At 37.8% G+C, this 27,482-nt stretch overlaps 2 protein-coding genes across 3 annotated transcripts; both read left to right on the forward strand.

Moving 5' to 3' along the window:
• Positions 1-7,237: 7,237 nt before the first annotated feature.
• Positions 7,238-20,634, forward strand: LOC107780951 (uncharacterized). Of its 2 annotated transcripts, XM_075228390.1 has the most exons (4): positions 7,238-7,399; positions 8,691-8,780; positions 19,547-19,814; positions 20,121-20,634. In XM_075228390.1, exons 1-4 carry the CDS (start codon positions 7,357-7,359, stop codon positions 20,491-20,493), a joined length of 774 nt encoding a protein of 257 aa, XP_075084491.1. In that variant the 5' UTR covers positions 7,238-7,356; the 3' UTR covers positions 20,494-20,634. The 2 variants fall into 2 exon arrangements, with proteins under 2 accessions (XP_075084491.1, XP_016457063.1); XM_016601577.2 differs by lacking the exons at positions 7,238-7,399; positions 8,691-8,780 and adding an exon at positions 13,092-14,217.
• Positions 20,635-22,026: 1,392 nt separating this feature from the next.
• On the forward strand, positions 22,027-26,795 carry LOC107780952 (uncharacterized protein At2g38710). Its single transcript, XM_016601578.2, has 5 exons — positions 22,027-22,391; positions 24,630-24,749; positions 25,330-25,444; positions 26,099-26,192; positions 26,316-26,795. Exons 1-5 carry the CDS (start codon positions 22,288-22,290, stop codon positions 26,510-26,512), a joined length of 630 nt encoding a protein of 209 aa, XP_016457064.1. The 5' UTR covers positions 22,027-22,287; the 3' UTR covers positions 26,513-26,795.
• The last annotated feature ends 687 nt before the right edge of the window (positions 26,796-27,482 follow it).

Here is a 27,482-nt window from a genome sequence, read left to right on the forward strand (position 1 = left end):
AAAAACTTGAGTTCAGCAGTAACCCTATGAGAACAAGGGTATGGAGGTATGTAAACTGAGGATATTTATAGGTTAGTAAGAATATCAAAAATTCCGTCGGGTATATGATGTAATAAGCTCGCAGCTTTACAAGTGTCAGAGAGTCTTCCCTAAGTACCACAACAAAAGACTACTTGAGGAAATAAGGAAGAAGGCTTCAACCTAAGTATAGTAATTTGAAGAAGAAATGGTCTTGTAACAACAGTCTCACTACAATATTGTATGCACTCCACAAGAAAGTGGCACCTATCGTGGCTAATAAACGGCAAGTAAAGAAAATCAAAAGTAATATCCGTAATCATATGAGTTACATAATATTCCAGCATGCGTGGGAACTAAGATAAGGCTAAGTATTTATGCAACAAGTGCCAGAAAGACCAGGATAAGTAATTGCTTACGTTTAAAGAAAGCTGAGAAGAAACGAAAGTAATTATTCGATAAATGACCCAGAGTTAGTTACGTTATGAATGCACTTAAGATTCAGAGTATTATCCATGCAGCATATATGTTTCCATTCATACAGCTATAGGAGACTCCAATATAAGTTGAAAGAAAGAATTGAGTCCATGTCAGAGACAAAGGCTTGAATTGTTAGAAGGTTATATCACGGATGTTCCATAGCGTCCATGAAAGGCTAAAGTAATAACTAATACCCTGAGCTGCAGATCGGAAGATAGCTTACGCCTATTTAAAGGCTAAGAGAGAAGAGAAAACTAAAGAGTTACATCAGCTAAGTAAATCAGGAGTCTGATTATTAGACCTAGATAATTATAGAAATCGTGATTGAGAACATTGAAGAATCACTCTTAATATCAGAGGTACAAGAGAGATAGTACAATAACTATATTCTATAATGGATATACGATAAAGCTAGTTAGAAGAGTACCAGCCTCATAAGAAGTCAGTATGAAGCTCCCACCGGATTGTGTATGCACCAGAGGTGTAAGTATTATAGTAGAGTTTTAAGATGTGGATGTGAATTCCACCTATGTGGAAGGGAGGTTATGAAAGAGACATAAGATACGATTCGAGATTTAAAGGTAAGTATGGTAAAGATAAATAAATTACGAGATACTCAAGTGCAGAAGGTTGTGAATAATCCATACTTCAGATAGAGGGCTAGAAGCATTGTGATTCAGTATCCAGAAATGATAGTGGTATTGTCAGTACAATATCTTCTAGCCTATGATTTCCAGGTATTGAGAGGTCTAGTTAAAAGAGTAAAGAAGATTTAGAGACAACGTGATGTCTCGCTTGAGGTTCCAGAATAGCATAAGGAAATCTATGGTGCTAGCAAGTTAAATAAAGTTTGCGAGTAGTATAAATAGATACGTGAAGGTCGCAAGCTAAAGTATGGTAGAGCGACAAGGTTTTAGATAGACAGGAGTAATGATACGAAAAGGTGAGTGAAAAGGTGACATTTAGGCCGTCGATTGAGTATTGATTCAAAGAGAAGGGATTTAATGAATTGCATGGGATTAGAATACCCCCATAAGATGAATCACTTTGGGATGCCATGAGATATGGTTATTGAAGTATTGTATCGACCCTAGGTGGATTAAGCAAATAACTTCAGATGTTTCCTCGATGAGACGTGAGTCCTAGTGACAATGTATTGCATAAGAGGTTTCAAGTTATCAATAATAGATTATAGATCAATATTAAGGCGAATCAACAGTAGATGGATTAAAGTTCCAAAGTATGAGAGGAGATTAGGATGTCATTCTTTAGATGAACAGTAATAAGGAAGCATTAAAGGACTTAGATTTATACATATAGGATAAGCAACGAAAGAGAAACCCGGAGTTAGTAGCAGACCTCGGTAATAATAAAAATTGAAGTAAGTGTTATTGTATAGTCTGACCTACCTAGATGCAGTAAATCCATAAGGATATATAATTGAGGCTATGAAACAAGATATAGCAATAGTCGTAAGTTTGACAAAGTACCGAGCGAAGAACTTCAGTACACCTATAGATGCCCATAGGGACAACTTGTCATAATTTTGTATATGTTCACAGAGTGAGGCCTAGAGTTTAGATAAAAGATAGAGGAAAAAGGAGTGAAGAGTTGCATAGGTGCACATATAAGGACAAAGTAGTACTGGCTGCATGACAAAAGGTAGCAAGAGTTACGAGATTGGAAGAATTCTGACCACATGTCATGGTGTGAGAAAGAGGCCTAAAGAAGGGAATGCCCTGACCTTTGGATTTATTTACGGAATAGTTGCCTAGATGGCAAGTACAATATTAAAGTATTCATAAGAGCTATAGGTTATGAGACTAATAAGCACATCAGTCAACATTCGAGGACGAATGTTCCAAAGGGGGAAATAATGTTACACCCCATATTTTCGTACGTGAGAGTACGTCGTAAGCCAATTAATGCAAGCCCAAAACTGAGATCGTCCTTGAAAGTACATAAAGTAAGTTAATAATGTTACCTAGGAGATTAAAAATATTTAAGATCACGGATAACAAGTTACCAAAAAAGTTGGAAGGCTAAGAAGCTAAACAAATTGAAGAAGATAAGTTTTGTCGAAAGTCGACAAGTTGGGAATGTTATAACATGTACTTTTGGGGTGATAATAGGGTGCTTAACATGGCAAGGAGGTTAGTTTATGAGTTATTTAGTCATATGATAGTCGTGTGTTATGTTTCGAAGTCAAGCGAGTTGTGAAACAAAAGTCGGCAAAGGTCATGTTACATTCATAAATGAGCTAAAAATTAGGTCAAATATACCTAAGTTTTTCTCCATTATACTTGAAATTACTGAATTATCCACATATAAAATTGAATATCTACGATTCTAGTTTCTAATGCATTAAACCATTTATCAATACGATATCGGAGTACAGAGATATTTGCGTTTTCGCTAGAATGCGCAAGCAGCTCCCAATGGGACACACTTAGGAGGTGGTCGACCTACTTCACTTTAAAAATGATTTGGACGACCTTTATTACTCATATTTTGACCCAAATCGCCCCTACACTCCTACTAACCCTCCTAAACAGATACCATAAGTGTTAGAAGTGATTCCAAAGTGATTACACCATATTTCAACATCAAAAGTTAGTTCTAGTGAAGAACAACACCTCTTTGAGGTTGTGTTGTCATTGAGGATAGTTGTGGGCTGTGTTTGACTGAAATTTTAAGTTGTTGCTACTGGTTAAGGTGAGTATAGCAGCCTACTAATTGTGCTTAAGCTTTCTTGTGTGTTGGTTAAGTTGTTAGGATGATAAACTACAAGATAAGACTTGGATTAGCTTGAGATGTTGTTGTTCTTGATGGATTGATTTGAAAGTTGCTCATATGAACTTTAAGTGGATGGAAATTATGGAAAATAAGTTGGCTATGATATTGTTAGTGTGATTATGTTGTTTTACATGTCAATCTTGTTGAGGAAATTGGTGACTAGAAAAAGAAATGGCTATAAATCACTTGAAAGTTGTTCACTGTGATATTATCTTGTGTTGGGCTATTTCGGATAACTTTGAAATTGAATAGAAGGTTGGAAATACTTTAAAAGGAATTGGTTATTATACTAAATATATTATTAAGTTCAAAAATGAATAATGGGGTTTAAGGGTGCTAAAAGGATGATATGTTGATGACTTGTTAATGAAATATTTTGTGCCCTACTGTTGATGTTGTTCTCATTGTATAGCTCTGGCTGTTGTTGTTGGTATATGGTATTGGAGGAGGCCCTTGTTTTAGGGGAGATGCTGCCTAAATTTATATAAACGAGCTACTAGTTTAAGTTGCGGACTTAGCCTTTACTCAACACTGATTTTGAATCTATTTATGCTATGGTAGGAGTTGAGTTGTTTGAAGAATTGCTTGGAAGGTATTAAGGACTCAACGGGGTTAAGGTATGTTAAGGCATGTTAAGGCTAAATCTTTTCATCATTTTGGCATGATCCTATAATTACATGTGTTTGATAACGAGACATAAAGATAAGTTCATGTTCCTGAATTTATATACATTATCTTAGTCTCATAAGTTACAGAATTCTCCGTTATCGGGACTTTATATTCAGTTAGGTATTATTTCCTTCTAGTCAAGAGAGCAGAGGGTCTCTCTCTCTCTCTCTCTCTCTCTCTCTCTCTCTTATATATATATATATATATATATATATATATATATATATATATATATATAAAATTACATGGGCAGGCCCCTATTGGGCAACCTCTGATCATATGGTAAGTTATATACCGAGCCTAATGTGGCCGAGCGCCTATGCGCGAGACAAGTTGGTCGAGATACAGCGCCTAGTATGGCCGACACTATTTTCACCACCATCGAGCTATAATCGGTAGGCAGGCCCCTATTGGGCAACCTCTGATCAGATGGTAATTTATATACCGAGCCTACTATGGCCGAGCGCCTATGAGCGAGCTCAGAATGGCCGAGATACAGAGCCTAGTATGGTCGAGCACCTATGAGCGAGCCTACTACGACCGAGCAGTTACACATACCGAGCCTTATAGGGCTGGACAACTATTTTACTTACTATATTGAAAGAGTTTAGGCAGTATCATCAGGTAAGTATAGCTTCAGATCATTTTTGACTCCATGTTATTTTCAGGTATTATATTATCAATTTTATTTCAGCTTTCAGTTATTTTGTTGCCTTACATGCTTTATATATTATTTCGTACTGACGTCCCTTTTGCTGGGGACACTGTATTTCATGTCCGCAGGTCCTGATAGACAGTTGGATAGACCTTCCTAGTAGACAAAGTCAAACATCAGCTTGGTTGGTAAGCTCCACTTCCTTGGAGTTACCGGGTCTAGACTTTAGAGTCAATTTTATACATACAAGTTTGATGGGTAGGTCGAGGCCATGTCCTGACCATGATATAATTCAGTTATCTCTAGAGCCTTGTAGACGAGCCTTGTGTATTTTGTATGTCAGTATTGTGGCTTTTCCAGCCCTGTGTATATGTTTGTTTGGTATTACTAGTTGGAGACATTCATGGCGGCCACGTCGACCTGCAAAGTTATGTATATGAGCTCTTGGGTATGTTTACCCCTCAAATAAGAGAGATGTTATTTTCAGATTATACAGAATATGGCCTCATCAGCCTTGATTGGTATTGTCAGTTTGAAGGTAGGCCTCATCGGACTAAGTTGAAGGTTACTCCTCCAGTGTTCACAGTTACAGAGTGGTACGCTCGGGCCGAATATGGCACTGGGTGCCGGCCACGCCTTTCCAAGTTTGGGGTGTGACAGTAAACTACTCCATAGATATGGAGAAAGTTATCACAAATATAATTAAAGAGTAAGAAAATATCAATCCAATGTTACAATCCAATGCTCTCCCAAAGCTTCAAAGGTCAAAAGTCCTCTAAAAATCATGTTTTTGATGTATTTATATCACATGGAAACGGGCCCGGATGAAACTATCCTTTCCTAGCCAAACTAGGAAGTACTCTGAAAAAATATACTAGCACTGCGCAGGGCACGCCGCCCCATGCGGGATACCGGTGGACCTTTACAGAAGCTAATTCCTGACAGAGTTAGCACATTTGCATAGCCGCGCCGCACCCAGTTGCGCCCCATGTGGCGCGGCTGTGTATTGTTTACAGAGTATTTTTGTTTCTTCAATTTTTGATATCTAGACTTGGTCCTCGACCCCAAAATGCGATCCTAATTTAATTCATTTGGCTTTTACTCAGACTTCAAAGCTCCAACTTGTTCGATTTAGCTCCCGATTATCTTTTTAACTCGGAATCACTTCTTGCAAGGCATAAAACACATAATAAGTATAATTCACTATCATTTAAGCTCAAACGCAAGTAAAATGGAGTAATTAGAGAGCAAAGTATGACTAAAATACGAGATTCTGGCCTACCATCACAAAACCGAAAGGAGAAAAATCAAACCATACCGAATATAATTAGGTACGGTATTAGTGTAGCATTTTAAGAAATCGAATACCAAAAATACCGAACCGAAATGTCTAACGTACCATACCGACCAACGAACACCCCTAATTAGACATTGTTCGGTGAACGGTGATCATGACCTCTGTTAATCTTCTAAGCGGTTGTTTGGTTCATGAGCTAATTACACGAGAAGCTGATAATATAAGAATTTTTATTTAATATTATTAATAAAGAAATTGTTATATAACAATAATTATGAAAAAATGTTAAAAATACATTGTTTATTTTAAAGAAGATTTTAAATTTTAAATAGTGTAATTCTTACATTGTTAATATATATTTTATCTCACATAAAATAATAAATTCTTCTATAATTTAGTAAAATTGCCAAAACGTTGCATTAGTTATACACAATTATTTTTTCATATACATCCAACCAAACACTATGCTATCTTATGCAAGATTTTATGTTGATATTATATACTTCAATACAATCAATCAAACTATCTTATGCAAGATTTAATGTTGATATTATATACTTCAATACAATCAATCAAACAATCTCTACATGCACTGGTCACTACACAATAAATTATGGCGATTGAAGGCGTAAAACGATAATAAGGTAAATATAAAATCACACGAAAAAGAATTATCTCTGTACACTTATAAAATAAATGTGGATAAGAATTGTTTTGATCTTGAAAATTTCAAACAGGTCGTAACAAAATTTTTAGGAGATATCTTTTACAAGCTTGACCAAAAGAGTGTTTATTAAGTAGATGCTATCACACATACAATCATACTCAATTCGATGGAATTGTTTGATCTTAAAGGGGATCTTCGATAATTTCGCACGTGAGGGGTTATTTCTTGGTTTCGTCCAGTCATTAATAACTTTATTATTTTTAGATAATAGTAGATAGAAACAACGCTTGTAAGGAGTCCTATTAAAACCAAGAAATATAGGCCTGCCTGCCATCCACACCAGAATAAATAGAGTTTTCCGAAAAAACCTGCTAGTGGAGGAAGACCTCCTAGGGATAAGAGACATAGGGCTAAAGAGAGAGCCAAAAAGGATCTTTTGTGTATAATCCTGCATAATCTCGAATGTTATCAGTTCCGGTACGTAGACCAAATAATACAATGCAAGCAAAAGTTCCTAGATTCATGGAGATATAGAACAGCATATAAATTATAAGTGATAACCCATTTTTAGCTTATAAGAAAAACCAAAAAAAATAAAAAGACATAAATGCGTGTTATAGAGTGCATAGGACTTATAAATCGCATCCAATAATTGCGACTTATTGTGGGTCGACCATCGGCGAAACAGCCAATATCCTATTTTCCTCTTCAGTACCTCGGTTTTTGGATTCATTCCTGCAATTGAAATCCAAGGTTAGAAGAAAGGGGCAAAAGATGTATCATCCAACTAGAGGTGGCGTTCGCGGTGGTCGAGATCGTAAGCTTTCATTTCCCTCTCTTTCCCATCTCTCGTAATATTGGGTTTCCCCTTTAATTGTGAGTCTAATTTCCTTTTATGGCTTATCGGGTCAATAATTGGGAAAAATCACCCCTTCCTACAAAAAACGAGTCTTCTTTATTGTGTGTTGAATTTGAAATTAGCAGTTAAATGAGAAGGCTTATTCGAGAAATCTTAAATCGTGGAATTATATTATGTAGATTTATTGTCGTGATAAACAAAACCAGATTTTCGCCCAGCACTCAAAAGTAGGATTAGAATGGAAAACTTTTAGGAGTTATAAACAACTATTACTAAATTTTTTTATGATAAGTGGTGTCTGAGCCAGCTTGTCAGGTAGCTACTACCTCCCACTAGTTATCGGGTAACTTTGCGCACCAAAGCTTAGGCGGATGGAAAGAAATTCCTAGTAGTATTTTTTGTCTCCCCCGGGATTTGAACTTGTGACCTCATGGTTCAACAACAACAATTACGATGACTATGCTTCAATCCAAGGACTAGGACTCTGGGGTTTAAAATTCAGGTTTTCTAGCTTGGTGGGTTATACATCAGGTCTAGGACTCTAGGGTTTAAAAGGATAAAGGATATGGGTTTGTGATCTAGGAAGTAGGAATATTGTGTAAAGGGTTACTTAACCGAATAAAGCAAAGAGTTGCCGCAATCATTCTCTTTCTTTTATTTTTGGGTGATAGGCAGAGGAGGTGGTGTTCAATGCATGTTTGTTTTCTGATAATTTGATGTATGTATATTTTAAGTCCATGTTTCAATTTGTTAGATTCGGAAGTTTTCTTGTACGTGCTGCTTGTATGGGGTGAATCATGTATGTGCTACAAGAAATTAGTTGCTATCTATTGATGCAGCTAGATCTGGTCAGCTATCTTGGTGTCCAGTCCTGCTTGTCATACATATTTTTTCTGCCTTTTTACATTTTCCCTTATCTGAATGTTGCTCCTTTTTTTGGGGTTCTGCCTTACTAATCCAACTCTCTGCAACAAAAAATGAGGAGATAGATACACGGATGTGAGGATCAGTATATCTAAGCTCTTCCTAGAGTCATGAGTTTCGAGTAATGATCATACTTACCTTTTATCAGGAAAAAAATTGAATTTTGAGTTACGATGCTATCTAGTTCAGACACGCTTAATGAAGTCTTTTTGTAGATGGCATAGGTTGTTCTTGCATAAAATTATCTTGTTTTTGGAGAATCAAACTGTTATGCCTATGTCCTATTATGTAGTGTTCCTAATGTATAATTTCTTTGCTGCAACAGAATTTAGCTGGGATGATGTGAAGGTCGATAAACATCGAGAAAATTATATAGGTCATAGTATCAAAGCACCAGTTGGGAGATGGCAGAAAGGTATTTATTCTTGTTCTCGTAGTATATCACAACTGCAATTGCTGGAAATTAGTCGATAAGAAACATATTGCTTGTGCTGTTTTCCCTAAGATATGTGCTAATTGCATTAGTAGTTTGTGCCCATTGTAAATAAAAGAATGGTACCTAACTACATATGTTGATCCCTATGTATAAGAGCTTCTCTCTCTCTTTTTTTTTTCTCTTTTTTCTTTTTTTATTAATTATGAATTTTCTTCTTCTTCTACTTAGAAAACTGGCTAAACAAAATTATTTTTCTTCTGAAGATTGTAGATATGAAAAAAGGTAATATCAGTGTTTTTGAGAGCGAGAAACGCAAAAAAGCGATAGGGGCTCGCCTCGCTTCAAAAAGCGAAGCGAAGCGAAGCGCACGCTGCATTGAAGTGAAGCGCAATTCTTAAAAAATATAATGTAAACCTTGCAACGAGACAATATAAGTAATCAAAAAGTTCAATTTAAAAGCTTAAAAGTAGGTACCACAAAACTCGATAAACCATAGGACAAGCAAAATCAAAACCACTAAATTACTAGAATCAACATCTTATTCTTCTACTCTTCTTGTTCTTCTTCAAGATTGTCAAAATCTTGAATCCTCTATTATCTTCATATTGCTCGTCATCTTCTTCTTCCCCCTCCTCTTCCTCTTCATGATCACTTTCATCTTCATCAATTAGGGATCGACTTGTAGTAGCCACACTTTTTCCCTTCCTATTCGAGCTTGAACTTGAAGTATTCCCCCTTAAACCATAAGGGTTCTCCCCAACTCCACTAACCTCCGCAACATCACCCCAAGTGAAATTAGAGTCGCCTTCAAATACTTTTTCATCTTCACAATTTTCGGAGACTCCGGTTAGCCACTCATTAGCCTCATCAATATTGTCCAAAAGAATTGGATCAATTAGATTGCGGTGGTTGTAGCGACGCCTCAATGCTCTATTGTATTTTATGAACACTAGAGTATTGATGGGGGAGTCCCAGATTAAGCAGAGATGGCAGACGTACTTTCATGGTCTTCTAAATGAGGAGGGGGACCGAGATATAGTGCTAGGGGATTTGGGGCATTCGGAGAGTCCGCGAGACTTTAAGTATTGCAGGCGCATTAAGGTGGAGGAGGTCGTGGGGGCTTTGCGTAAGCTGAGTAGGGGTAGAGTGCCCGGGCCAGACGAAATTCCGGTTGAGTTTTGGAAGTGTGTGGGTAGAGCAGGCTTAGAGTGGCTGACTGGGTTGTTCAATGTAATTTTTAGGATGAAGAGGATACCGGATGAGTGGAGGTGGAGTACAATGGTACCGTTGTACAAGAACAAAGGTGATATCTAGTGTTGTAACAATTATAGGGGTATCAAGTTACTTAGCCATACCATTAAAGTTTGGGAGAGGGTGGTGGAGGTGAGGAAGATGGTGTCTATATCCGACAACCAGTTTGGGTTCATGCCGGGTCGCTCAACTACAGAAGCTATCCACCTTATTAGGAGGCTGGTGGGACAGTACAGGGATAAGAAGAAGGATCTGCACATGGTGTTTATTGACTTGGAGAAAGCGTATGACAAGGTCCCTAGGGAGGTGCTCTGGAGATGTCTTGAGGCAAAGGGTGTGCCGGTAGCTTACTGTAAGGCCCCGTAAAATTTTGCAAAAGAAAATAATGTTTCGTGGTGCCGAATTGGTTTTACGTGTTAAGTATTATAGAAATTCTTCGCAGCGAGTTTGCGAGCCGCGGCTCGAACTTTTTGGGTTGATCAATGCACCGGAAAGTAAAGGAAAATTTTTGGCGGAAAAGTGCGTTTCTGCGGTTCATTATGCGACCGCAGAACCACTCTGCGGGCCGCATAATGGCCGCAGAAGTGAGGCAGGAGAGGGCCAGATTGGATGCAATTCTGCGGTCGACTATGCAACCGCATAACTGTTATGCGGGCCGCATAGTGACCGCAGACACAGACAGATTTTTGGTCGTTTTGGTCAGCAATTATGCGACCGATATGCGGTCCGCATACTGATTATGCGATCGCATATGCGATCGCTCGCAGAACCTGTTCCGGAGTTTCATTTTTTGGATTTTTAAAACCCGACCCTATTTCGTTAAATACACTCTTTGGGCCATTTTTGAGGTATAATCTGACATTTTAGAGTGAGAGAGAGTGCCCTAGAGTGAGAAGGTGTTCTTCAATAATTGTTCTTCAATTCTTGCTCAAGTTTTGGAAGATTAAGAAGGGAAACTCACTAGGTCTTCATCCTAGAGGTAAGATTCTACAACCTAACCCCTAATTTCGAAATTTTATGAAAATGGGTAATGAGCAAGATAATTTTTGGGCATGAAAGTTGTTTATTTTACATGCATGTGATATCAAGGGGTGTAGGAAGATTGTTGAACTAGGCATGGTAAAGATTGGGTTGTGGGATGATGGAATTCTCCATAAAAGGAATTTGAAACCTTATGCACACCTAGTATTTGATAAAATACTCAAATGAGCTAGAACCATGATCATCGTCCTAATTTTGGTTCAACTTGTTATATTTCTACAATAGATTGAAGTTGCTAAAAATTCCAGAACATTTAGAGTGTAAGGAAGCTCAAGTGAGGTATGTTGGCTAAACTCTTCTTTAAGAATTGGAATTCCCATTATCCTTGTAAGTTGCAAGATGTTGATTACAAATCGAGTATTCCGATAAGTTTTGTAATAAAGATATATGTTCAATTCGTGTTCAAATGCTCTTATCATATTGCATTATAAATTGAGGATGTGTTCCAAACTATGGATTGTGTATCCACATGTTATAATTTCAAGTCGTGATTTATGTGAAAGTTATTATGCCAAGTTGTGTAGAGATTGTGATTGTGATACACCTCCACCCGCATATATTGGGGGTGAGGCGGCATGACCGCTTTGTGTGGGGATTATGGTATAGAGATTGTGATTGTGATACACCTCCACCCGCATATATTGAGGTGAGGCGGCATGACCGCTTTGTGTAGGGATTATGGTATTGTGGGACTGCACCTCCACCCGCATACATTGGGGTGAGGCGGTACGACCGCTTTGTGTATAGTTTTGGTATTGTTGTGGCACCACCACCCACATATATACATTGGGGTGAGGCGGCATAGCCGCTTTCTGTTGATATTGGTATCTGCATAGCCGCTTTGTGTTGGTATTGGTATCGTTGATGCATTTCCACCCGCATACATTGGGGTGAGGCGGCATAGCCGCTTTGTGTTGGTATTGGTATCGTTGATGCATTTCCACCCGCATACATTGGGGTGAGGCGGTATAGCCGCTTTGTGTAGGTTCTTGGTACGGTGGTTATACATCCACCCGCATACATTGGGGTGAGGCGGCAGGGCCGCTTGAGTAGAGTTGTGGTATTGTACTTACACCTCCACCTGCATACATCGGGTGAGGCGGCGGGGCCGCTTTGCGTGAAGATGGTTACAGAGGATCTCATCTTAAATCCTATATATGATATTGATAGCTCTTAATAAGCTTGCTCTGGTTTAAACGGTTAGCTATATCATGCTATTGTCGCCCTGATTCATCATATTCATATTGTATTTTTAAATTCTTAAATTGGTGTTTGGTTTTCATACTAGTACTATTCGACGGTACTAACGTCCCTTTTGTCGGGGGCGCTGCATCTTTAAATGGATGCAGGTGGTTCCACAACAGGAGATATTGATCAGTGATAGCAGTACACCTTCTTCCCAGCTGACTTGGTGAGCCCCATTTCATCCCGGGGTCATGTATCTTTTGTTCTTTGTGTATTCTGTTTGAGGTATAGTCGGGGCTTTGTTGCCGGCTTCATCATTGTACTCTTCTTTATCTATAGAGGCTCCGTAGACATAGTGTGGGTTGTGTATTGGTGCTGGGAAAGACAAACTATATTATGTTGTGGTTGTATTACTTGTCCCATTTGAGACTTTAAAAATGATGAAAACTATTGGTAATGAATTGGTATTTTAGACATGATCACGTTTTTGTCTAATTAATGAAAATATGTATTATCTTCATTCGTGGATGAGTTTGGGTAGAAGGAAGTCTAACAGGCTTGCTCGGTCGGGAGATGTCTTGAGGCGAAGGGCGTGCCGGTAGCCTACATAAGAGTGATCAAGGACATGTATGATGGAGCTAAGACTAAGGTTAGGACTGTGGGAGGCGACTCGGAGCATTTCCCGGTTGTTATGGGTTTAGCCCGTTCTTATTTGCCTTGGTGATGGATCCATTGACACACCATATTCAAAGGGATGTGCCATGGTGTATGTTATTTGCTGATGACATAGTTCTAATTGATGAGACGAGAGGATGGTGTTAACGAGCGGTTGGAGGTTTGGAGCCAGGCCCTCGAGTCTAAGGGTTTCAAGTTGAGCAGGTCTAAGACAGAGTACCTGGAGTGCAAGTTCAGCGCTGAGTCGAGGGTAGTAGGCAGGGACGTGAGGCTTGGATCACAGGTCATCCCCAAGAGAGGTAGTTTCAAGTACCTTGGGTCGGATATTCAGGCGGACGGAGAGATCGACGAGGACGTCACTAACTGTATAGGGGCGGGTTGGCTGAAATGGAGGCTAGCATCTGGAGTCTTGTGTGACAAGAAAGTGTCACCGATACTCAAAGGTAAGTTTTATAGAGCTGTGGTTAGACCGGCCAGGTTGTATGGGGCAGAGTGTTGGCCGGTTAAGAACTCTCATATCCAGAAGATGAAGGTAGCAGAGATGAGTATGTTGAGGTGGATGTGCGGGCACACTAGGATGAATAAGATTAGCAATTAAGTTATTCGGGAGAAGGTGGGCGTGGCCCCTGTGGATGACAAGATGAGGAAAGCGAGGCTCAGATGGTTCGGACACGTGCGGAGGAGAAGCCTTGATGCTCCGGTGAGGAGGTGTGAGCGGTTGGCTGTGGTGGGTACGAGAAGAGGTAGAGTGCGGCTTAAGAAGTATTGGGGAGAGGTGATCAGGCAGGACATGGCACGACTGCGGATTTTCGAGGACATGGCTCTTGATAGGAAAGTCTGGAAGTCAAACATTAGGGTTGTAGGCTAGGGGGTAGTCGAGCTTTTCCTACTTCATATCAGGGGTGAGGCGGGGTTGGATAGGGTTGATCTTAGACGGCTTGTGGTTAATATTGAGTCCATACTATCCTTTCTGTTTTTCTTAGCCCCAGACCTTAATTACTGGTTACTGTTATTGCATGTCATCTATTTTTTGGTTTTTATGCTTCTGTTACTATTTCTACGGTTTTTGCTGACGTTACTGATGAATTGTCTCTTCTTGTTTTATTCCCGTCTTCCTGAGCCGAGGGTCTATCGGAAACAACCTCTTTGCCCCATCGGGGTAGGGGTAAGGTTTGCGTACACACTACCCTCCCCAGACCCCACTTTGTGGGATTTTACTGGGTTGTTGTTGTTGTTGAACACTAGATTATGGAGGCGCTTCAAGGTTAGTCAATTCCTCTTCTTTGTATGAATCTGCGAACAAGATGTGTCAACTAATTAATAGGAGTTAGAACAATTGAGATATAATTTACTTTATCTCAAAACATGAAATCATTCTTTTTAGTTCTCACGTGTTCAAAAATGCTCCAGTTCCTTTCACATCCGGATGAACTACAAGTTAAACTCAGAACTTTGATGGCGAAAGTCTGTAAATCCGGAGTCTCTACACCATATTGGTTCCACCACTCAACTATAAAAGTGAATAAAAAATACTCAAGAGTTAATAAGTATAAAAAATACATTAAAAGTTAGAGCTATAAAATATAGAAGCACTCGATCACCTGGCGACTTCGTCTTTCTTTGTTTAATAGCCAGTCGCAGCTTAAAAAGTCCTTCACATGCTTATAAATAGCAAACTGATTTACTATCTTTTCTTGCAAGTCTTCATCTCGGGTCAACTTAATAACATGCTCATGGAATCCCTTCCACACTTCTTTAGCTAGTGAATTATTCTCATACTGATCATAAAAGAGTGACGGATTCAGAATAAGTCCAGCTGCATGCAAAGGTCGATGAAGTTGCTCCGTCCATCTTGAATCAATGATCTGAAAGACCTTTGCATATTTCATTCATCAGTGAATGATGCTTGAGTAGCTTCCTTGGTCCTATCCATAGCTTTATAGAGGTAGCCCATTGGTGGGTTTTGCTCCCCATCCACCTAACGGAGTACTCTAATCAAAGGGCCACCAATTTTAAGAGCATGAAGGACATTATTCCAAAAAGAATAAGAAAGAATAATGCGTGCATCTTCTTTCCCCCCAGCTTCCTTTGCAAATTTACTCTTGTTCCATTCCTGTGAAATGAACAACTTTCTCAAATTGGCCTTTTGAAGTGGATACTATGCAAAGTCAAGAAAGCAGTGGCGAGCCTTGTCTTGCCTGGTTTCACCAAATGTTTTTGTTTGGTGAATCTTCTCATATTCAATAACAAGGGCCGCTGAGCAATATAAGAATGTACCCTAACGCCCTGGCCAAAAACTGTAGAGAAGGGTTTTTCCTTGAAAATGTCCCCGAATATTAAGTTGATGCGATGAGCCGCACATGGAGTCCAATCGACTCAAGAAACAAGCTTCCCTTGGGAGAATTCACCAACACATTAATAATCATTTTCCCGGTTGTTCCCGTCCACTTATCCATCATAATGGAGCATCCATACTTGTTCTACACAACTTTATGTTCCTTCACAATTTTATTGGTCTCCTCCACTTCCTTATTTGGATAAGGACCTCTGATTTCATGATAAGTGGGAGGCTCATTTCAGGTCCATATTGACCAACGACCTCAATAAAGTCTCCTAAAGTATCAGTATAGTTGACACAATTGAAGGGGAACCCAACATCATAGACCCATCGTGCAAAAGCTTTAACTCACGATCCCTTAAAATGTCCTTGGCAATTTTTTGCACATCTTTTCCACCACTCTTTGCTTCTGGCTTCTTTGGGAAATAACAATCTATAGGATCTTTAGTCCTACTCGTACCCGTCGATCCATGGCTTGAAGAGATTGCATCTCTTCTCCGTTTTGTTGGAAGTGACAAACCTTCACCTTCTTCCATATCATCATCATCATTATCATCATCAAGATTAATCACAAATGGTTGATGACTCATTTGATTTTTTTGCTCCTTCCTCCTCTCAACAAAATTCTTTATTTCCTCCTTCACCTTCGGTGGGCATTTCGGACAACTTGTGACGTTTCTATCGCCACCAATAAGATGGAATTTAAAGTGATAAATTCCTCCCGTTGTAATCTTGTTACAAAACTTGCATATAACTTTTGTACTATTCTTCTCATTAACTTTGTCGCTATATTGCCAAGTCGGGTCTTTCTCTTTCGAACTTTGGGACATTTTTAATTCCTATTAAGATATAAGAAAAAACATAATCAAATAAACTGAAAATATAATCTTAAAAAACATAATGTAAATCTTGCAAAGACACAATATAAATAATCAAAAAGTTCAATTTATAAACTGAAATACACATAAAAATTAATAAATAAAGGCTAAAATACTACTCCTTCTGTTCCAGTTTATGTGAACCTATTTCTTTTTTGGTCCGTTCCAAAAAGAATGATCCCTTTCTAAATTTGAAAACAATTTTGCTTAAACTTACAATTCTACCTTTAATGAGAAGTTTTTATAACCACACGAATACTCTGGGTCCCTTTTTGACTTGTTTAGGACCACAAATTCCAAAAGTCTCATTTTTTCTTAAACCCCGTGCCCAGTCAAACAGATTCACATAAATTGGAACGGAGGGAGTAAATAAGAAGAATAAAAGAAAAAAAAAACAGCGCCTGCCCTAGCCGTGCAGACGACTGGACGCGAAGAAGAAGAAAGAAGAGAGAAAAGGAGAAGAAAAAGATAGAAGAAAAAAAGAAGAAAAATTACCTGGAGGTCTTTGGTCGTGGCTGGAATGGAACCCTAGCAGCAGCGGCAACGTTCGATTTTGGGAAGAAGAGAAAGAAATGGTCTCTTTCACTTTGGGGTATGTTTTGTATAATAGAAAAATAGACCCAAACTTTTTTTTTAAAAAAATTGACCCCTCTGGACAGAAGCGATCGATTCTGCGCTTCTCGCTTCTGTGTCGTTTCGCGTTTCCTCGACTGGATCGCTTCTGCGGGTAGGAAAAAGTGATGGCTGGTCGCTTCGCGTTGCTTCTCGCTTAAAGCGACGAAGTGATGCTTTTTAAAACACTGGGTAATATATTCATGAATTATCACAGTACTTCATGTTACTTTTTATTTGCTGCTGCAATTATTCTATTATCTACTATTATCTTACAATGGACCATAAGTGATAGATTTTGCAGGAACTTCCTATTGTATGTTGTATTGAGTTTTTGATCGATTAGTCTAGTTTTGTAGTCAAGCATGTAATAGAAATGCTAAGGGAAGTATACTTTAGAATAAAGAACTCATACCAAATATATCAATGTTATAAAGATTATGTACAAAGGAGCAATCAAAGGTGTGTGAACAGTAGGAGGAGATATATAAGAGTTTAGTAATTTTTTTAAAATAGGTAAGGAAGGAGTTGAGTATAATGGTGGGTTTACACCAAGGGTCTTCTGTGAGCTTGAATTTAATTAAAGTATTAAACTAATGTTTGGATGAGATAAACAATAATTTATAGGATGATGTTCGATGGTGCATGTACCTGCTGATGATATTGTCAATTGAAGACTAATGAAACGAAAAAATGGAGCTGTGAAGAAGCACTTTACAGATTGAGGATTTTCAGATAAGTAGAAATGAGATAGGATATATGCTCGGGAAGTGTAACCCTCTTAAGAATGAAGCTAAAGTGATATTAAGTCGAGATTGTAGTACCTAAATGCAAACAATTCAAATATCTAGGCTGTCTTTTAAGAGAATGACATGATAGATGAAGATAAACATTGAACTGAAGTATAAAGATTGAAATGGAAGAGTGCTATCAAGTGATTTCGGAGTTAGGGATGGCAACTGGGCAGGGCAGGGCAAGCTGTGACCTGCTAAGCTTTTGACCCGCCTTTCCCAGCCTTACCCTACCCTGTTTAGACTCTCCTTCAAATTTTTCAAAATTTTTTTTTTTTGGTTTTGCAATATTCTATTCAAGTTTTTATAACTTTTTGACCTTTTTAATGAAGCTACAACTGCTTACCTATCCCTGCAGGTCTGCCCTGCCCTATTTAAAATTTTCTAAAAACGTATTTTGACCCGCCAAACCCTGCCCTGCCCCATTAAAGCCCTGCCCTGCCCTGCCCTACTTTTCTGCCCCATTGCCATCCCTATTCGGAGTCCTATGTGATAAGTAAATACTAAATACCTAATAAAGTGAAAGGAAGTTCTATAAAAGTTTTCAGATTAGCAATATCGTATAGGAGTGAATATTGGGCTATAAGGCTTATCAACATCTTGAACCAATTAAAAAAAAGGGCTATCAACAGCTTGAATGATGTTGAAATTACGAATGTTTGGATGGTTGTCCAACTATACAAGATTGAAAAAGATTAGAGATGATCACATCAACGGAGGGTGCAAGTAGCACATATAATAAATAACTGAAATACCCTAGTTGAAAAAAGGAATAAACTGAAAGAGGCCTTCAATTACATTGAGGAAATTTTATTAGAAGACCTTATCCCTTGGAATCAGTGCGTATTTAGCCAAGAAAAGCACATAACGATAGTAAAAGATTCATATAGGCGACGAGAACTAGTTGGAATTAAGACTTGCTGGTTGTTGTTGCTTACATTAGGTCATGTGATTTCTAGTTTTATTCTGGTTAGAGACTTGTATTTGCGTGTAAGGTAACTGTGAAAGTTAGAGAATCTCTAGCTTTAGGCAACTCCGAAGTTGCCTTAAAAGACAATTATGTACTGAAAAATGAAACAAAATTTAATGGAGTTCAATAGATAAAAAAAATTCTTATAGTGAGCGACAACTAGTTAATGATTGAGGCATAGTTGATTGATTTGCCTTGTTGGTTGTCGGAGGAGTGAGATATAGATGCCTCAATCCCAAACAAGTTGTAGTCGGCTATATGAATCCTCATTAATCATGTTTCTCCATTTAAACTCATCTAAAGTCAATATTATGCGAGATACAAATAATAACAAAAATATATTTGAAGTTCTCTATATTTTCTACTGACGTATAAATCTTGTCAAGGCTAAAAGACTCCTAGAAAGCATAGGACCTAAAGTGATGTACTAATGACTAAAATATATCCCAACTAATTTTTATTACCTATATAGATCATCTTCTTCCATCATACCCTACCTTTGGCTAATTATGCATAGATTCCAAGAGATTGTAGGTCTTTCGAAACAACTTCCTTCCATGTGTTTTGAGGTCTACCCCGTCCCCTTATAACACTTACATTTCGCACTGAAGACCCGGTGCATCTGGAGGTAGACGTAGGAAATAGACAAACAATCTCAAGTGTCCTCCTCTCATTTATCCTTGATGTGTGCTAATTGCACCTTCTGGCGGATGTGGTCATTTTTATCTTGTCTAATATTGTATTGTCGGAGGAGATTATTCTGCCCTGCTTTGTATACTGTAATTATCTTGCTAAGTCTCAGTAGATGCATGTTTGGACAAAGCTAGCCGATATAGATTTGAAGTTATAAATAACATGTTGGATTCATGAGGTACTAAATGCATATTTTATCTGGAATCCCTAGTGCTTTTTTACTGGGAAAAGCTGGGGTAAGTTGCACTGGACATTTTATTTCTTCATTACATATTTTACATCTTGTTGTGGTGTTTTCTCCCTCTGTGCAGGGAAAGATCTTCATTGGTACACCCGCGATAAGAAATCCCAGGAAAAGGATATGGAGGCTGCAAAAGAAGAAATACGGAGGATTAAAGAAGAGGAGGAGCAGGCAATGAGGGAGGCACTGGGCTTAGCTCCTAAGCGTGCCACACGTCCTCAAGGTACTCGGCTAGATAAACATGAGTTTTCTGAACTTGTGAAGAGAGGTTCAACTGCAGAAGACTTGGGAGCAGGCCATTCTGAAGCAGCTCGGGTAGATGGTCTTGGTTTCTCAAAGTAAGTATTGGTTTCACTAGCATTGAAAGTTCTCTTTAGATTTTTGTGATTCTTATCAGTCATTTTATTTCCTATGTTGTGCGTTATGCACTATTTTTCTGCCTGCCATTTAGCTTTTTTCTTATGGATAAATTATCTCTGAACTTCATTGCTAGTTGAGGAACGGTGGCTTGACTTTTAAGATGAAAGGTCCAAGAGTTATTAAATTAAGATTTAAAGAAAATAATAAAGGACAGAACTGTATGGATTTTGTTTCATCTTTATTCTGTGCGGGTGCCTTATCATTTTTGCTAACGCATTCTGCAGATTGCCCAAACCTTGGGAACAGCCAAGTTCACCATCGGCTTTTCCATCTGATCCGATAAATGAGCCTGTAGAAAAGATTAATGTGAGTGTAACTGTTGCTGCACCCCTACAGAATGAAGAAGAGTCAGAGGATGAAAGGAGCCAAAAGAAGAGGAGGCGAGAAGAGAAGAGATGGGAAAAAGATGAATCGAGAGAGAAGCGATACTTGCAGGATACAGATGATAAGAGGAAACAGTCCCGCGATTCAGATGACAGGAGGAAACGTTCCCGCGATTCAGACGATAAGAGGAAGCATACCCGTGATTCAGATGACAGGAGGAAACACAAGAAAGACAAGGAGAAGAGAAGAAGACATGATTCGGATTCGGATTAACTTGAATAATCCTTGTACTTATTGTGTGCTACGACCATTTACTTTTAACAATTACGTTCTGGATATTTGTGTTGGATACAATTAAGTACCTTTTTTTTACTGCGTACATCTCACGAAAAAGAATGAAGCTATTTAGTTTCTAGCGGTGACGCAAAATGTACCATAGAGAACTCTTTTGCCTGCTTTCTTCTACAAACAGGGGTATATTTCAGTATCTCATGTCTTTTTTATACTGTTGCCGAAAATGAAGAAAACACTTGCCAATAATTTTCAAGGAACCAACAAATCTAATACGATTGTGCGCCTGTTTGGTAAGTTAGGACTTTTTGGTTGGACTTGCCAATATTCAGCTTTTTCACAAAGTAAGCCCGTGCTACATTCAATATACATTTCATAGTATTTATATGTAGTGAAAAGGACTCAAAGGTCATCCCTAATGTGATGTTTAGTAGAAGGTCGCTACTTCTCCTTTATTTTCGACCAACTACTTTCTCTTCTTAAACAGTCTGTATCCTCCGCACCTAATCAGCACTTGATAGATTATCAAGTGTAAGCGATCTTAGTTATTCGTAGGGGTTCGACTTGTTAACTAGTTTTTGTTTAGTCATGTTGTTATACATCTCATGTGGATCCAACTTTCAACCTTTCTCTCCGCTCCTGATTCAATACATCTGTCATCATCATGGATATAGATCAAACTTCTACTATAGTTAACCTTTTTAGTTCACATGACAACAAAGGTGATATAAAAATTTAAAATTATAGGACATTTTATGCTTAACGCAAAATCTTAAGGACGGAATCAGTTCTATGCTCGAGTAGATCTAGGTTTTTCAACTACTTAATTTCAATTGTCTACCATGACACTATTGCGTGCAATAAACGATTGATACAATAACCAATAGTTTAATATTCAAACCAAGGATTTATAAGAATTTTGTAACACCTAAGGATGAGGGGATTATATTTATACGAACTAAATCTAAGATTCTAGATCTTTGGTCGACCAGGATGAAAGTTGAAACGAAACTTGTGTCTTATTTTTTCTCATTGCGTCCTTTAGCTTTTTTGCAGAATGCAACTGAATCGGATGCCTAAACTGTGGGAAAGTTTGAACATTTTATTACAACAACAATAACAATAAATCTAGTATAATTTTAGAAATAAAATTTGGGAAGGATAGTAAGTATGTAGATCTTATCTACATCGTGAGAATAGATAGACATGTTTCAATAAACATTGAACGTTTTATTGGACAACATTATTAATGTCTAAATGAGGGACTAAAACTCGGAAATTGTCATGTTGCTTTCATGTCTTTTGTCACGCAACTTAAATGCAACAATATAATAATTTCCAGCAATCGAGGGACTTTTTTAGCTTTTCACTAGAAGGTTGGTCCATGACATGACATTAATGCAAAAAAATAATTTGAGTACAATTAATTATATTTGGAATTAATTATATTTGGAGTAAGAAAAACAAAAAGGAAAAAGCCAAGTAATATTGGCTTTTCCACTACTCTAAATAATTCTTGGGAACCATTAAAGCAAAAACTCAAAAAGAGCCAAAGGGGAAAAGGAAGGAGAATACTCTAAAGGCTCTTTCTTATTATTCTGCACTCAATTCTGCTTAAGATTTATTAAATCTATATAGCACATAGAAAAAGGGGAAAACCCTTTATTTATTTGACTCAAATTGATAGCAGTTGATCCATTGATTGTTAACTGATTGATTGAAATATCCGTTCTTGTTTCGGGTTGAAGTTTGATTTGAATTTAACAAGAGAAAAAAATGGTGTCAGCAAATAAGGAAATGGTTGTTTACTGCTTTGATACATTGGTGGCTCACTACAACAAGGAACAACCTCCTCCTGCTGCTTTTGATGAGGGTGAACAGTATGTTACTTTTCTCTTTTCCCCTTTTCTTTTAGCCTAAAAAGAGAGACACCCACATCTCTATTCTTGCAAATTTTACTCCTTTTTTATTTTTTAATACATGGGGTATTTTGAATTTTAATATACATGCTATGTGTAAAAATATCTTTACTATCCTTTTTGGATATAGAGTATGTGGAAAATAAACAACCTTGTACCTGGGTATGTGCAATTTCTCTATTTGAAGATTTGAATGAATTAGATTGTTTTGTGAAAGTTGCTTAGTTGAGTGTTTTACTGTGTTTACATTCTTGGTTGCATGGTGGGTCAATGCGATTTCAATCCCTTTGTGTTTTTAATCTGGAAAATTGCTCCTTTATTTTGTTTTTTAACGCCAATTGCAAATGATGTGCTTTCAAGATGTGAATTTTCTTTTAGTGATTAAAAAGATGTGATTTCTTACTTTTATTGAAGGGGGAGCCTTGGAACAACAATTACCTATAGGTTACGGGTTTGCGCTGTAGAAGAACCACTGATGCTTGCATTAGGGCAAACTGTCTATATGTCATCCTTTGGGTGCGGCCCTTCCCTAGACCCTACGTGAATAGCGGATGTTTTGTGCACCGGACTGCCATATTGATAAAAAAAGGCAGAATAGCCTAGTAGATCCTTGTACTTGTTCTGATTTGTCATCCCGGTCCCTGTATTCCATGAAGTTTTAGCTAGACACTTCTAGCTGTTAAAACACACTATTTTAAACCCTTTGATCCTGCGTGTTGTTCAATCACGCTAATATTAATATCCACATCAAATAAAATATCATTTTTTTAGTCTTACAAAAAAAAATTGAAAAAGGCAAAATGGCCACCATTTCACCTTCTTCACCTTCCAATACCACTGTAATACGTTCAGACCTTCCCCATTAAAACCTCACCATTGAACAACTACAACTGAGATTCTAGCAAACATCAAAAACTTCTTTTTTCCCTATCTCTACTTCATTAGAAACAAAGAATAAAAATGGGGATTTGTGAATATCCGCTATAATTTTTTGAGGGATTAAAAGTGGAAGAGGAAACAATTGAAGTTGCCGTCACTATAAAATCCAATAATTTTCACAAACCAAGCAAGATTTGGGCACCCACACGCCATTATAAATCAGATTCGGGCACCCCTTTTAGTATTTCTCTTCCGATTTGATTGAACTACTAGGGTTGTTTTATTTTCTATTACAAAGGTGTGATACGGAAGAAAAAATTATGGTGGTCTCCACGCCGGTGATGGTTCGAACTTTTTCGGTGTGTTCTTCGCCCTTGATGGTTCGAAGGTTTCAGCTATAACCAGTGATGAATTTTCGACTAGCTCCGATGACATTCCTAATTTTGGATGGAGTTCCTGTTGAGAACTTATGATTATTCTAACAATTTTGCCTAAGAAAATTATGATGATTTTCTATCTTTAATTCTGATGAAAAGAAGAAATTATGGCAATGGCAGCAACGAAGAGAACCATGGGTTCTTCGCTGGTCTTATATTTTTCTTTTTTCTCTTATTTTAGTCATTTTCTGCCGAATCCTTGTATTCAAGCTCTTTCTGCACGTATGTACCAATCGTTTTATCCACCTCAGCCTTATTTATGCCACATAAGCTAGGCCAACAGTGTGTTTTAATAACTATAAGTGTCTAGATGAAATTTTATGTAGTACAAGGACCGGGATGGCAAATCGAAACAACTACAAGAGTTTACTAGGCTATTTTGCCATAAAAAAAGAAGTGATTTTTAACTTCTTAATTCCAATTGTGTCACTTGTAATTACTAAGTGTTAATTTTTGTTTTTTTGAGAATAGTTTTTACTAAGTGATAGCATTCTGAAAATGGCCTTTCTTTGCTTTGTATGTTTTTCAAATAGGATTTTATGTAGGGAACTTCTTTTTCTACATATTGGAAGCTTCCTTTTCCATATAATTTCCCCTACTTGTAGTCTTTAATCTTCCTTATAATCTTTAAGGTTTGTGGCTCTGAAACTTGACCTATTAACTGTCTCTGTATACTGTCTTCACTGAGAAATGTTTTTAAGTCTAGTGTTGATAAGCTGCTTGTCAGTTTTGTACTGGGTAATGCTTTATTACTGTCCCTTTTGTAAACTAACCAAAATGCTAGCGTCATTGTTAGTCTTTCCTTTGAAACTTATAAAATGCCAAACCAATGCAAAGATTAATTTGGATGCTTTGTTCTCATGTGGCCCAAACTGCATTTCAGCCCATTATTTGTGACTTGGAAGAAAGCAGTGAATGGTGGGGAGCCTCGGTTGCGAGGATGCATTGGCACTCTGGAAGCTCGCTGCATTGTTAATGGTTTTAGGGATTATGCTCTAACAAGGTAAATTATAAGTGAAGTTATATCTGAGGAGCTGTCTTCTTACTTTTCGCAATTTTATTTCATGTTCTTTAGCTAATAGGGAGGAATTAGATTAAGATAATTGAGCTTCATTTTGTGATAAGAGTTTCTTGCATGAGTGTGGTTATCACTGGCAGAAGGATTATATGCTTGTTAGGCTTGGGTATGTTTTGAAAGAAAAATTTATTTTAATTGATCGGACCCTTCTTGAGCTTCTGAAAGCAATCTGTTTGCGGACTAGTGTAGTACTTCAGCATGATTCAGTATGCGCTATAAAGGTCTTTTTTTATTTATTGGTTAGCAACTTAGCATGTGGTATAAAGATATTGGATCTGTGTACAGTTAAATCTTGAGATTATTGCACTTTAATCTCTTCAGATTTCACTGTTTCAGTACAAATGACGTTTTACATTTCATTCTCTTTCTCTTTGTTTGTTTCGAGACGTTAAATTTGTCACTCTTAGGTTCTTAAGTAAGTGATTTTGATCATGCCTACTTTAAAGCTTGTTATATCCTGTGACACTATATCTGTATTTATACTGATAGTTGAATTCATTTTCAGCGCCCTCAGGGACCGCCGTTTCCCCCCAATACAGGCTAAAGAGTTACCTACTTTACAGTGTACAGTTTCAATTCTAACTAATTATGAAACTGCAGCTAACTACCTAGATTGGGAGGTATTACTTTTGAACTTACTCTAATTCTTAAAGCAAAGTGGAAATGTACATGCTTGTATGCTTGACATGCATGTTTCTGTGATAGTGCATTGGCTTTGCGGAGAAAATTAATGAGCACCAAAAGATTTCAAATAAGAAGCAAATACTGCCGTAATTAGACTGCTAGATTGCACTTATGTGAATGGTGTTTAAACATTGCATGCATTTTTTAGTTTTTAAGACATTATATTGTACTTGGATGAGATGACAGAACTAAGTTTCGTATGGATCTCGGTGCTCTTAGAGATTTGATACACAAGCATGCCGATCAAATATGTCTTTGAACTTGTATAAACACCCCAGACATGTAAATCGATGAAGCTCGGATCAAAGCTGTCTTTTCCTCATTTGCTCCTTTGTGAGAATCCAGATTCTGAAATCAAATGTCGGAAGCCTTTTTACATTTTCAAAGTCTCCTATTGGTTTTTAGTTGAATTATCAGACATATGACTTCTATATGTTTTTGTGCATGGGTAAGGTGATCATGAGTTGCCAGTGCGTAAATCCTCATTATTGACAATATTATCTACCATCATTTCTTCCCAACGTGTGTTTCTCTCTTGTTGGCTGGTTGTACTAGTATTTTATTCTCATGAATGTAGTGGGTTTGTTCAGGTAGGTACGCATGGGATAATCATTGAATTCACTGACCCTAACTATAACACAAAGAGAAACGCCACATACCTACCTGAGGTCGCCGCTCATGAAGGTGATTTTCTTCTCCCTTCCCTATCACTGATGACGAATGTTGTTCGTCTTGTCTGTTAAGATTTTCTGGCGCTTTTTGGAACTGATTGAGCTGCAAAATGAACTCTCTGAATTTATTCTCCAGGGTGGACAGTGATAGAAGCAATTGACTCATTGATACGCAAAGCAGGTTACGATGGACCTATAACAGAATCACTGAGGAAACGAATCCGTTTAACTCGATACCAGAGCACATTATTTACTATGCACTACAGTGAATATGTGGCTTATGTGAAGAATACCCGAGGTCTCGCTCCAGCTATTAATGGTATGAAACCTTGAAAGTATGGATTGTTTGGAAGAACCTTCCTCTGCGACCAGTGGATTATTATGGTTGACTGGAAGATTGAACTCTTCTAAATTAATGGTTGGAATACTTTGTTATAAATTCCAACCCTCTCCAGTGATTGTTGTCACAATTGTCTTACATTGTTGTTCAAGACTGAGATTGAACTCATTTTCAGTGCCAAGTGCACGAAAAAATTCAAGTTTGACCGTTTCTCTTAAGAAGCTGCATTTGTGGTTAAGTGGTTATAGTATAATTGTCTGCTTTCTGTGCTTAAAATCTTATTCCAGTTGGCTATGTCCTTTAGATCTCTACTTAGTTGAGATACAATACTGAATATTTTCAAATCGAAGGGCGAAGGGGAGCCTTGGAACAACGGTAAAGTTATCTCTGTATGACCTATAGGTCACTGGTTTGTGCCGTAGAATCAGCCACTAATACTTGCATCATGGTAGGTTGCCTACATCACACCTCTTTGAGGTGCAGCCCTTCTCTGCACCCTGCGTTCACGCAAAATGCTCCGTCCCCCCCCCCCCCCGCCCCACACACAGAGTCTTATTTGTCGTGCTGCTGGATGTTAGAGTGATGCTGTTTATTAGAGTAGCCATAATGTAGTTTGATAATTATAGTGGAAATTGAGGTAGATGCTGCATACTTAAGGAGCACAAATATGAGCCTATGTATGAGCTACATGATGCTAAGGTTAAGTGGTATTAAAAGTATTAAGATTTTCATTGCCTCAAAATTCCGAAGAAGGGAGTGGTTCTCAAAACAGTAATCATATTCAGTCTGTGTTTTGTTTAATTGACTTGTCCATATTTCATGGGGTTATTTCTGATATCTAGGAACAGAATAGGGTGACATAAGAGGTTGTTTTAAGCACTTGTTGGCTTTAATTCCCTTTTATCTTCTGGCTTTCTTTTTGCTATCACTTGCTTTGTCATAGATACTCCGGATAAAATAATC

The sequence above is a fragment of the Nicotiana tabacum genome, chromosome 13, assembly GCF_000715075.1.
Source record: "Nicotiana tabacum cultivar K326 chromosome 13, ASM71507v2, whole genome shotgun sequence".
NCBI classification, from domain to species: Eukaryota; Viridiplantae; Streptophyta; class Magnoliopsida; order Solanales; family Solanaceae; genus Nicotiana; species Nicotiana tabacum.

Excerpts from the sequence above, each read along its gene's own strand:
- LOC107780951 (XM_075228390.1), top strand. The coding sequence starts at position 7,357 with ATGTATCATCCAACTAGAGGTGGCGTTCGCGGTGGTCGAGATC. Across the intron at positions 7,400-8,690 it reads CGTTCGCGGTGGTCGAGATC|AATTTAGCTGGGATGATGTG; the intron begins GTAAGCTTTCAT and ends TTGCTGCAACAG. Across the intron at positions 8,781-19,546 it reads AGTTGGGAGATGGCAGAAAG|GGAAAGATCTTCATTGGTAC; the intron begins GTATTTATTCTT and ends CCCTCTGTGCAG.
- LOC107780952 (XM_016601578.2), top strand. The coding sequence starts at position 22,288 with ATGGTGTCAGCAAATAAGGAAATGGTTGTTTACTGCTTTGATACATTG. Across the intron at positions 25,445-26,098 it reads CTAACTACCTAGATTGGGAG|GTAGGTACGCATGGGATAAT; the intron begins GTATTACTTTTG and ends GGGTTTGTTCAG. Across the intron at positions 26,193-26,315 it reads TGAGGTCGCCGCTCATGAAG|GGTGGACAGTGATAGAAGCA; the intron begins GTGATTTTCTTC and ends TTTATTCTCCAG.